This window comes from Cricetulus griseus, chromosome 2, assembly GCF_003668045.3.
Source record: "Cricetulus griseus strain 17A/GY chromosome 2, alternate assembly CriGri-PICRH-1.0, whole genome shotgun sequence".
Taxonomy (NCBI): Eukaryota; Metazoa; Chordata; class Mammalia; order Rodentia; family Cricetidae; genus Cricetulus; species Cricetulus griseus.
This window is the reverse complement of record NC_048595.1, coordinates 268,469,070-268,481,695: the sequence shown is the minus strand read 5'-3', so window position 1 is coordinate 268,481,695 and position 12,626 is coordinate 268,469,070. Positions and strand designations below refer to the sequence as shown.

General features: G+C 39.4%; 1 protein-coding gene across 2 annotated transcripts in view; it reads left to right on the top strand.

Annotated features, from left to right (window-relative positions):
* Hbs1l (HBS1 like translational GTPase) overlaps positions 1 to 12,554 on the top strand; it is a 68,981-nt gene extending 56,427 nt beyond the window's left edge. For both annotated transcript variants that reach the window (XM_027401909.2, XM_027401911.2), the window contains 6 exons: positions 902 to 1,006; positions 4,557 to 4,647; positions 4,969 to 5,077; positions 8,838 to 8,938; positions 11,006 to 11,150; positions 11,924 to 12,554. In XM_027401909.2, coding sequence (XP_027257710.1) covers positions 902 to 1,006; positions 4,557 to 4,647; positions 4,969 to 5,077; positions 8,838 to 8,938; positions 11,006 to 11,150; positions 11,924 to 11,935 — 563 coding nt within the window. In that variant the 3' untranslated portion in view covers positions 11,936 to 12,554. The remainder of the gene's footprint in view (positions 1 to 901; positions 1,007 to 4,556; positions 4,648 to 4,968; positions 5,078 to 8,837; positions 8,939 to 11,005; positions 11,151 to 11,923) is intronic.
* Positions 12,555 to 12,626: the final 72 nt, after the last annotated feature.

Below are 12,626 nucleotides of genomic sequence, written 5' to 3'. Positions count from 1 at the left end.
TTTAGTGTATCCTGCTGAGGTAACACACACTCTCTAGTTCTGACTCCTGCTGTACTCATATTTGCATTCTTTTTGATGATGGTTGTTGTCATAGCCATCGAAAACTTTTTCTTCCTGGTTTTTTTGACCCACTTTCTCCTGCCACCTCATTTTTGTGACCTGCCTCCTGAGTGTATGGGCTTCATTTTCAGATTCTGAAATAGTGTTTCATGCCTCATTTCTCTTATTCTGCATGCTTTTCATGAAGTAATGCCCATAATTTCCCCTACTGCCCACACCTTGATGCTTCTCACATTCATGTTTCTCCCCTGAGCCTGTTACCTCAGCCTCAGAGTAGAGACTGTAGGTAGGCCACTTGAATCTCACAGACATTTGAAATTAACCAAAGCTGTCCTTAGCATCTTATTCCCTAGTTCTCTGTCTCCTACCCTCACTCCCCCAGAGCCTGGCATGTGCTGGGCTAGTGCTGGGCAGTGAGCTGCACCCCCGTGAGCTACTGTGGATTCTTGGGCACACAGGTTTTCTGTTGATTTTAAATTGCATTTGAGGCCCTTGTGTTCACTTGCTTTTGCCTTTCTTTACGGGACTAAGTTTCTTATGGAAAATGGCCTGCTTCCCTCTCTTACCCCAGAGCTTAGTAGAGCGCCTGGTGTTTATTAGTCATTCAGTAAACATTTGGAAAGGAATGAACCTTCACTTTTTGTAAGATGAATAATTTTATTTGCAAGAAAAACTGGAATGTGAAGTGAATGTGAATATTTAGTAGAGGTACTAAAATTTCTAATTTGACCATTGTTGTTTAACTCCTGGCCTTTTGTAACTATGTAGGAAAGAAATATCTCAGTATTAATTATCAGGTAACATTACTATGTGCTTCATATGATCTTGGTATGTTTTGCAGATCAAGGATCTGGCTTTTGTGTGACTGGTAAGATTGAAGCTGGTTATATCCAGACTGGTGACCGACTGTTAGCAATGCCACCCAATGAAACTTGTACTGCAAAAGGTATGACCAGTGTGCAGCATGCTCTTGCTAACCGGTCTTGACAGCAGGTTTCTTCTTCAGTAGTTTGGTTATAACTCCGGAGTAACCTCTTACTGAAACTGTGACTAACTGTCAAAATGATACTGACTGTTGAACACTAAAATATGAAAACATTAAACGATTTCTTTTCTGTTGTGGCACATGGCAGTGTGTACATATAACATTCTAACCCTGGTAGTATTCTGTCTTGGTCACTAAGTCATATCATCTGCCTTAAGACTGAGCCAGCCGTATACATACCAGACAGATACTTACAAATTTATAATTTGTAGAAGAAATTAAGGAATCCAGCCTGATAGTGTAGCTAGTCAGTAGCAGGTGGTTTGTCACCATGGAATCCATATTTCAGAATCAATTAACAGCTTTGATCATGTTTATACCTATAGGTGATACCTTTGACTTGCGCCCCCCCCCCCCTTTAAGGTAAATATAGGAAGACATAAGTAAGAGACCAACACAGAAAAACTCAGTATTAAGGAGAAATAGAGCTAACTTAAGTTGCCACCTTCACTGCTTTTTCAGAGGTGGACTGTGTACAGTTTTGATGATTGTTGATAACTATTTCCGTCTAAGGTTTAGCCTTTTGTGTGTATGTTCTTATCTAAATTTAGCTTATAAAGTTCTCAGTTCTACTCAACCTTAACCTGACTTCTAGCTAATCTGTGACTTCTGGGTAAAATGGAAGATGTTTTACAATAGAATAATATCACTCATAGCAAGGGTAAACTGAAGTATACCCTATTGGAAATGTTAGCATTTTAGTACACCTCTCTACTGCTCATTTAGTTTGTGTTTATAGTTGTACTTGGCAAGTTTATAAATTTGAATATGCATTTTTAAAACTTCCAGTTTTAAAAGTCTCCTGCCACGATTTGCCCTTCTACCCCATTCCCTCAGGTGGTAGAGATTGAATCCAGACTCCTGCTAGGTGGGAATACCACTGAGTCACATGCTCAGCATTTGGTATTTGGATATAGAGTCTTGCTATGCAGCTCAGGATAGCTCTGTAGCCTAGGCTGGCCTTAAGTCTGTGATCTCCTGCCATAGCCTCTCAAGTGCTGAGAGTTCATGTATGAGCCACCACAGTTTTTATGGGAATGGCAAATTCTGTTTCCGTTTGATCCTATTCTCCTTGCCAGCCAGAGACCATGGCATGTCTGGGTAGGTGAAAAATAAGTGTACGCTAAGAAGATCCACTTCCCATAGCTCTGGTGTTTGAAAGGGCGGCAAATAAGACCTGCAGCACTGGACGCAGAGGTGGCTCGGCTGGTGAAGTGTTTACCGTGCTGGCAGGAAGAACGGAATACAGTCCTCAGAGTTCATGAAATAGAGGCTGGCATGGGTACTCGGAACCCTAGCCCTGACAGGCAGGCAGGCAGGCGGTCTCTGGTTTTTGCTGCAGCTAAACTGCTCGGCAAAGTCCTGCCTCAAAACAAAACAACACAACAGCATGAGATTGTTGGTGCCTGAGGAACAACACCTGAGCTTGACCTCTGTCCTGCATGTGCTTGTGCTGGTGGGTATCCCCCCGCCCCCCCAAAGAACTAAAACACTTTGGAAATACTGATTTCTGTCTGATAATGAGCTTTTTCAGAATAAACTAATAAATAATTATTTTACATAAACAGCAGCTGAGGGTTAAGAATGTGGTTCTAAAATGATCACAGGCCTTAACATTGAGTCCCTGTGGTCACCTAGGAGAGCCCATGTTCCTCCCTGCTGTGTGCTTACCCTCCTCCACATGGAGCTCTGAGCCTTCCCTCTAGTGGGCGGTTGTTCAGAGACTCTCTTGCCGGGCTCCTGGGCAGTCCCAGCCCTCGGCTCTGCTGGCTACTTTTGCTAGGTTTGCCAGGTGGATCTGTGTGCCCTGTACTCTAAATACAGGAGGTACACCTGTGATGCTCTCTGTTACTCCAGGAACAGAGGCTTGACTGCTATCAGGTAGCAATTCCAAGATACCTTTTCACTTTAGTGACAGCAAATTTAAGTGTAGTGGCTGTGCCTATAATTCCAGCCTTTGGGAAGCCGAGGTGGCGGGGGTGGGGGTGGGGTGCAGTTACTTTAGGACCATTTTAGACCACATTGATGGCCAGCCTGGGATGTCCGAAAAAAACTAAAACAAAACATATCAAATGTCTTCAGTATTAAAAGAGAAAAGAAAAGAAAGCCCCCTTTTGTAATGTCTGACCAAGGAGAGGGCCTTTAGAAAATAGATAGGAATAGTAACATGGTTGGGGAAAAAAAGAAACAATGTAAGTATTTTGGAAAATTGGTCAATAAATATGAAAAGCCCTTTAAAAATCTTAAGCCAAAGGCAATCTGTAATGTATTAGATCAACTACCTCATATTTTCAAGTCCTAGTAGATACAGATATGACATTTAAAAATTAAATGTCAGCCCGGTGGTGGCAGAGGTAGCGCATGCCTTTAATCCCAGCACTTGGGAGGCAGAGGCAGGTGGAGCTCTGTGAGTTCCAGGACAGCCTGGTCCACAAAGCTACACAGAGAAACCGTGTCTAGAAAAAAAAAATAAAATAAAAATGTAATTAGTTGATATTTGGCTGATATTTAAATTAGTCAATTTTATATTTAAATTACTGATTTTTGAAGCCAAGAGTATTGTTCTAAAAGAGCTTGTCACATAAGGGGGAAAAGTAGAATTTTATAAATAAAAGAATTATAATTTATTAAACATATGTCAGTCCAGAACAGTTCTACCATGGCTTGCCTGCACACTGTCTTCATTGGAAGGCACAACTTCCAGCAAAAAGTAATTTAACCTGTAATTAAATTAATTTAATTTAATCCAGCCCATCAAATAAAATAACACAGGAGTTGTTTCAAAAGCTGTGGAATAAGGAAGCTAAATACTGCCCTGAGCCTTTGCTCTTCAGGACTGTTTTGAGGTGACTAGGTGTGTGTGTGTGTGTGTGTGTGTGTGTGTGAGTGTGTGTGTTTTAGGGGTGTGGTGATTTTTAATCTGTGCTGTTTTCATAATCTCTGTCTCCTGCAGCAAATCATGGTATACAAACTCTCTGAGAAGAAGTTGTCTTTCAGCAGGAATAGTTCAGAGTTAGATGAAAGGAAGGGCAGGACAGGTCAAGAGAATAAAATATTACCAGCCGCCTTCACCAGTCCTGTTTTTTTTATGTATATCACTAGGACTAATTTAATAATTTGGATTCTTTAACTGTGCCTGCACACATTAATATAGTAGCAGTGTTTGAATGAAGTCTGCTAGGAGACTTATTACTTCATTGTGTAAGTGAGCTTGAAATATTTGATTAAATGGCAAGAAAATACCAGCCACCGTGTTTAGGGTGGTGCTCTAGAGCATCGAGTCTGTGGAGGAACTGTGCTTCCTCCACACGTGGTTCCACTTCTCACTCCTGACCCATTCAAATTGAAAACGATGAGTACAGTGATGAACGAACACCACCAGACTCTCTGGGCTGTTACGGCTCCGTGAAGAGATGTTTCACTGTAGGCTTTGGTTTTTACTCATTTCCAGGAATCACTCTGCATGATGAACCTGTTGATTGGGCAGCAGCAGGAGATCACGTTAGTCTTACTTTGGTTGGGATGGATATCATCAAAATCAAGTGAGTAAGAAAACACGTTTAAGCAGCCTTTGAATCAGATAAAGGATGTCAGAGTACATGAGTTTTGCAATTCACTACTTCTGTTTGAGCCAGAATTTTATTTAGCCAAATATAATTTTAGCAAATGCCATCTAAATGGAGTCAATTCATGTTGACACACAAACTTAGCATGTGCTTGAGATGAAAGCTGTAATGCATGAAGCTGTGCTTGAGTGGGAGGGTGGGGTATCCTTAGAAAACATTCTTTGCTTAATTGTTTTAGTTTCTTTCCAAGTGATCTTTTTCATGCTCATTCATTCATATTCTCCTTGTCTGTTATAGTGTTGGCTGCATATTTTGTGGCCCCAAAGAACCTATCAAAGCTTGTACTCGATTCAGAGCCCGGATCCTCATCTTCAATATTGAAGTTCCTATCACTAAAGGATTTCCTGTAAGTTTCCTATGTATGGTCCTAGCTTCTGTGAACTCGGGGAAGTCCTAACTCACCTTAAAATGTGCTGATTGTTTCAAAGGAACACCTTTTCTAATTTAGAAAAATAAGTTAGAAATTGAAAATACTTTTGTTTCTTTTTTTGTTTCTTATTTTCATTCTTTAAAAAAATATATTCTATTATTTATTTTCTGTGTATGGATTTTTGTCCACATCTATGTCTGCACACCATGTGTGTCCACAGAGGCCAAAAGAACATCAGATCCCCTGGTACTGAGTTATAGGCGATGATGGGAATCAAACCCAGGCCCTCTGGAAAAGCAGCCAGTGTTTTTAACCCCTGAGGTACCTCTTCAGTCCTTAATTTAATTCCTGGGTCTGAGGACTTTTTTAAGAGAAGATATTTCATAATCAGTTGATTCAAACTGCTAATACTATAGTTTTTCTGGGGAAAATGATAGACTTTTTACTGAGTAGTAAAGCTTACCTAGCATCTTAAATTTAGGTGCTTCTGTTTTGTTTAATATACTTATTTTTGGTATTTCTGAGTAGAATGGTGATAGATTAGTTTTAAAGGTTAGGAGGCCACTCAAATACAGAAAATAAGAGTACTCTATGTTTGCATAATCCATAGATATCTGCTGTTTGACTTCATCATGTTTCCTTGCTCATATACTATCCACCTTGCATGTGTGCATACTGAGATTTCAGGTGTGTCCTGAGCTCAGGTCACATTTGATTAACTCTGACCCTGCATGATGTGACTGCTCTACAGGGCGTCATTGACCAGCTTACTCCTGCTTCACTGTGGACTGGGGAGTTTTTCATAGTGTTTCTACTCCCAGAAAAATGTTTCTTGTAGATTTCTCATTTCATGTATAATTTTCTCATAGACTTAAGACTCATATAGTTCCCTGCATTTATAACTTGACAGGCAATTCCTTTCCAATCAGATCATGTAGTACAGATACTTTGTAATAGCAAAAACTGTGTCTTGGGACTGGACAAATGGCTTGGTGGCTAAGAGTACCAACTGGTCTTCCACAGGACCCGGGTTCAATTCCAAGCACCCACATGGCAGTTCACAATTGTCAGGGGACCTGACACCCATGGCAAAACGCCAATGCACATAAAATAAATAATTTCTTTTTTAAAAAATTCTGTCTCAGTGGATTGAATGCAAAAGTCACTTTCACCGTGCAATGTTCTTGTTTTTATGAATTCTGGAAAGCCTTCACTTACATAAATATGCACTATTTGTTTCAAATTAACATCTTATTCTAATCTAGAACGATAACACAGCCAGAGCTTATTCTCTTTTTAAAAAGTGTTTCACCAAAAGAGTTGTTATAATTGAAATATTTCATTATTAACCATTTCAGATCAGCAAGTAGGCCCCAGTCAAATGCTTTTGAATGAATGGAACTGATTCCTAGAAAGCAGGGAGGTTGTTATAGCCTGTGTTTTACATATACAATAATTAGTATTTACCAATGGAGAGGGGTCAAGAGGGCAATGTTTACTTTGAATAGTACCACTATCTTCTTGCCTATATTAGTTTCTTAAAAGTAAGCATCAAATGAAGCTTTTCAGCTGTTCTAAGAGATAATCCTGCGTAGCAGGATAAAATGTGATCAGGAAAATGGTCGTATGTATCTGCTGTGGTAGGAACAAAATTCAGAAAGGCCTTCTTAAACAACATTTTACTAGTGAGCACTTACTTCTGCCATACAGAGGTATGTGTAAATTTCCCTTAGTTGTTAGGACAGCTATACACTTTTAAAGAATAAATTATAAGATTGAGTAAATTTTAATTCATATTTTATTTTTATTGTAGTTACTGTACCTAAGAAAATATACATTGTTAAGTGTAATTTAGTATACTCAGTACCACCACTGCTGTCCATTTCAAGAGCATCATCACCCCAAACTAATCCTACAGCCATTGTTCTGAGTAGAATTGAAAAATATATTCTATCGAGTGGTTGTCTTTTCACTCTCTTAGTGTCCTACAATGAAAAAAAAAAAGTGATAATAACTTTTTTAATTTTGGAGAAATCCAGCTTATCTGTGCCTTTGGTGTCGTGTCCATGAGCTTGGGGCCAAAGCCAATATCCCAAAGCCTTTGCCCAGGCTTTCTTTTAGAGACTTGCAGTTTACCTTGTGTGGTTAGGTCACCAGTCAACTTGTAGTTAGTTTTATGTGGTGTTGGGCAAAGCTTCATTGTCATTCCTTTACGTTTGCTCATCCAGATTCCTAGCTACATCTGCTGAAAAAAAGGGCCTGTCATAGCCCCAGTCGCCAACGTAGGCACCTTTGTTGACTGTCAAATGACCCTATATTCACTGATATTTTTAATAGGCTACTTAAGGAAATGTTAAGGATTTTATTAGAAAGCTGACTGCACAATGCTACACCCAACACCATGTCTGACACATGCTTTCTCTGTACCATAACTTGTTAATGTTAGTGGCACATGAAATACACAGAACTGAATTGCCTCATGTCAAGTCTCTCTACTTAGAAGAGTCTATAATAGAGTTTGGAGAAATGCTTTGAGTTTTCAGAATTGTGAGGCAAAGATTGTGGACCTTGTTAGCATTGTCCATATTTACAGACCAAATAGAGATTCTTGTGAGGTTGTGAATAGGTAAATAGTGATAGTTAAGCCAGGACCCATTTTTTATCACTTTCACTGTGAAACATAGTCCACTTTCCTGTTGACACCGTGTTGCCAGTTGTTTTAGATTATGAATGATTTTGATTTTATATATAACATTAATTAAGGCATCAAGATAAATTCTCTTGATTGTAAATAGATTGTTTCACTTACATTCAATAGGTTTTATTGTTTCAGTTAATATATGACACTTTGGAGAGAGAAGGAAAAATCAAATGTATACCCACATTTCCGAAAACCATTTGTTAGCCCTAGTGTTACAGCTCAGCAAAGAGTAGAGGGAATTCAGTGGGGTTCATGTGCCTCTTTTCTTTGATGTTTGGGAGGCCATGAAGATGTAGCCATGTGTGCAATGAGTATAGGGAATCTTTGGACCTGAAGAGATGTTTCTTATATACTTAGTCTTGCTTTTATATTACAGTGTACAGTTTAAGACCGGTAGCCATTGAATATGGAATTGCTTCTCACCACTACAGCATGCTGTAACATTCCTCTGCTTGGGAGTTACTTATTTTGAAATCTTGGCATTTCACATCATTAAATACCATTGAAAAAGAAAACCAATTTAGCTTTTCTGAGCACTGGAGTTTCAGTGTGCCATTATTGTTTTTGATATGGTTTTTAGAACATTCCCAAAGTCTAGGTTTGCACATCCACGCCCCCCCTTGCGTCATCTTTCTTTTATTTCACTCCTCTTTGGGGGTGGGACCCCTGACCTAGTGCATTCTGTGCAAGCATTCTGCCCCTGAAGTACATCCCTGGCTTGCTTTCCTCTTTTCTCCAAGTGCAAACTATCGTGGTTAGGAATTCCAGATAGGAAGTGTCTCTTTCTACAACTAAATGGCACAAAAAGATGCTTACAAACCATTTAAAGTAGGGTAGCTTTACTGCTTCCTGGGAATGTGGTCTGCTGTTCTCACATACTGGTAGCACTCAAAGCTTATTATTTGCTGGAGAGTCATTAGAAAGTGAATTTAGCCACAGTGATGGATAGAGTGTAATTAATCATGGGCCAAAAGGAAAGGCTGGAGCTACTGTTGCAAATAGTTTACAGTATTACCTTTTATTTGTTTGCTTCAGGTGCTGTTACACTACCAAACCGTCAGTGAGCCTGCTACTATTAAACGATTGATTAGTGTCCTAAACAAAAGTACTGGTGAAGTCACAAAGAAAAAGCCTAAGTAAGTGTTTTAATACAGAAATCATAAACACTAACTAACAATGTGAGCAAATTCCTTACAGATAAGTTCATGTGTGTACTGAGGTAAGTGGGGTCCAGTTTACTTTTTCTATATCTAAATAAACATTTAGGGGATGGAGAGATAGCTCAGTTGGTAAAGTGTGTGCTTGCTGTGCTAGGATAAGGACCTGAGTTTGAGTCTCAGAGCCCATGGAAAAAAGCTAGGTGACCTGGGACCCACTTGTAATGGCAGCATCCAGGAGGCAGAGCCAAGTGGATCCCTCAAGTTCACTGGCCTACCAGGCTAGCATAATTGTCAAGGCCATTAAGAGTTCATGTCAAAGAACAAGATGAACAGTGCTGAGAATGTCATCCAGGGCTGACCTTCGCCTTCGCATGCATGAACAGCCATGTGCATATTCACCTACACATATATGTGCAATCACACACAACTACATAAATGTTTAAGCTCTAGTTTAGGAATAAATGTTAGACATGATTAAAGTGATGTATGGTGGTGATGTGGATTATAAGTAAAAATATCAGTATAAATATATACATACATGTGTATCACCAAGCCACAGATATTGATGGATCAAAGACATTTCAAAAGCTAGTCTTATGTTCTTAAAGATGGATTTTAACTTGTCTGCCACTTGTTCCAGATTTCAGTCTCGTGCTTTCCTTAGCTTTGTCACCTGCTCAATGAGCTTGTTCCCTAGCCTAAGAAGAAAGTCTCTGCATTTTCTCTAGCACCTTACTGTTTCCACCCTGTGATGTAATTGTGTTCCTGTCCACATGGTCTTAAACTGAGGTGATTACTATGGTATTGGTTTTCTGATTATAGGTCTGTACAGCTCTTCTTTGCCTGACAGAAACTAAGTATGCTGTAAATAAAAATAAAAATGCAAGTGCATATGCAAAAGACAGACTCTTACTTGGTACAGGTTAAAGGGTATCCTAGTTTGGTTTGGCTGCCTGCACTTTGGGGTTTCCCTCATCTTGAGTCCTATGGGGAATCCCACCCAAAATCCCCTTCTTTGCCGTTAAGTATTTCTCACCTTTTGCACCTGTGTAAGAGGCCCAGGATGCCTAATGGGTTAATGGGCTGACTGCCAGTGAAGAGGATTGAAGGCAGTCTGCTTCTCAGGAGGGAAGGGCTGCCTGCATGTCTCCTGAAGGAGGCACTTAGCTGGAGTCCGTAGCTTCTTATGTTCTCATGTCAGTGTTTGGCATGATGCTCTGGGAAACACTACAGAACTGTAAGGATGGTGTTTCTCAAGGTCCATGTTTGCTAGGCTCTGTCATGAGTCTGTCAAATGACATATATCTCAGCAATCACGTGAAGCAGCAGAGTTACACAAAGCTTACAAGTGGCAGTAAGAGGCAGGATTCTAACTGATTCAGTAACTTACATAAATGCTCCTCTATGTGGGATTGTTTGTGTCTGGGTTGTATGACAATTATTTGAAGAACTTTTCAATTGAAATCTAAATCCCCCCCCCAGCATTGCCATCAAATCTAAATCCCCCCCATGCCTGCTACAGAATACTAGTGTAATATACCCAGCATGTATGAAACCCAAGGTTGAATCATCAAAACTGCAAAACTAAATAAATACAGTATAAAGGAGGATTAAGAGTTAATACTCTGATAATATTAAACTTTAGTGTCATTTACTTTATTAGATAACTAAACTTCTAGATTTCTTCAGGGAATGGTAGGGAAGCATTGATCATGATGGGTGTTTGAGCATTTAGGGGATAGGATGTAGTGGACCTGAAGAGATAGAGGTGTGTTTTAAGATTGGTTCACACACACACACACACACACACACACACACACCTTCACACACCTACTTGACGTCTATCTACCCTCATTCCTTTTAGCCCAGAAAAATTGAAAGATATATGTTTGCATTTAAAACATAAACACATGTAACTTTTTCTCCTGGATTTTGAAAGACTGAGTTGATTTGCTGGTGGGATGTGAACTGCTCACTTTCTGGTGCTCTGTCATCTGTGTTGTGTATCCATTTGTTCCTTCTTTGTCCTTCCGCTGTTAACAGGCTGCTGACCAAGGGCCAGAATGCGTTGGTAGAGCTTCAGACACAGAGACCAGTGGCTCTGGAGCTCTACAAAGACTTCAAGGAGCTGGGGAGGTTTATGCTGCGGTATGGTGGCTCCACAATAGCTGCTGGTGTTGTCACTGAGGTATTTTGAAACCACTATGTCCATAGTTAATCTTGTGATTTTCACCTTTCAGGGTAATTACAGAGATTTTTATGGCTTAAGGGAGCACACAATATTGGAACAAAAAATTAAAATTTATATTAAAATGGTTTCTAAATTATGAGAAGATTTAAAAGTATCAGATATGTGGGGTCAAATAAATTGGAAGTCCTGGTTTTGTTTACTAGAAGAAGCTGTATTATTTTTCTTAAAATTACTGGCTTTTAGTGTATTTGAAATAAGTCATCCAAAAAATTGATTAATGTAGTTCTAATGTTTTCCTTTTCCTTTTCCTTTTTTTGTTTTTGTTTTTGCTTTTGTTTTTTGTTTTTTTTTTCGAGGCAGGGTTTCTCTGTGTAGCTTTGGAGCCTATCCTGGCACTTGCTCTGGAGACCAGGCTGGCCTCGAACTCACAGAGATCCGCCTGCCTCTGCTTCCCGAGTGCTGGGATTAAAGGCATGAGCCACCAACATCCGGCTCTAATGTTTTTTTAAACATAACTTTTATATATGATAAAGTACGGTGACATTTTAAAGGAAATAGCCAATACTGAACCAGGAAATTTCAGAAGTTTGAATTTTCTTCTACAGTCCCATAACTAATATGAATATTTTATATGAAAAAACAAGTAAGTAGTATGACAGGGGATAGGGAAATAGTGAAGGAAAAAGAAAAAGTTTATTTCACTGTCCCTTGCTTTTGTTGGTCTTGTAAAGTGTTTAAAATGATAGCGGTACCTTTGTTTTCTTTTGCAGATCAAAGAGTGATGGGCCCACCATGTTTCCAAATGCAGTGAGACAGTCAGCCACAGAGGGGCGTCCAGTGTGCAGTTATGGAAACAGTGTGCAGTTGATGATGTTTTGTAGACACGAGAACCTAAAGCTATAATTAGCTGCCAAGAAGTATTAATAATCACTCCTGCAAAAGTTTTGAGTTGCCAACTGACAAAGAAAGGCCAATACTATACTTCCATTTCAAAAGCAGTTTTTCCCTTTGGGGTGGTAGCAAATGCATCTGTTTTTCTGAGACTTGTAGGGATTATTCAAAGATACTTAAGTCATCATGAAATGGACTCAGCTTTCAGCCGAACCAAAACCGTCTTTGTCTTCTCTTTTCATTCTCCTGTTCCACACATGTTCTAAAGAAGGGTATCTAATGGGGCTTTTGATGTAGTCAGTCTTTGACCTGGTGCTTTTTTTAGCTAACACTAAGAAAAGATTTACTGATAATAATAGTAGTAAAGCTATTATGTGTTGAAAAAGAAAATGTCCTCATGTTCAACAAGTCTACCTTCAGAAGTGTGATTGGAAGTGACTGAAAGCTGTTCTTAGGTCATGAAGATATTATTGAAGTTGAAAAGTCAGCTAATAAAAGGCCTTAGTTTGAGCATATTGTAAAAATGTGTTTTGTTTCTTAAACATTTATGAGGGAGTCTACCCCATAACCACATGAGACCAG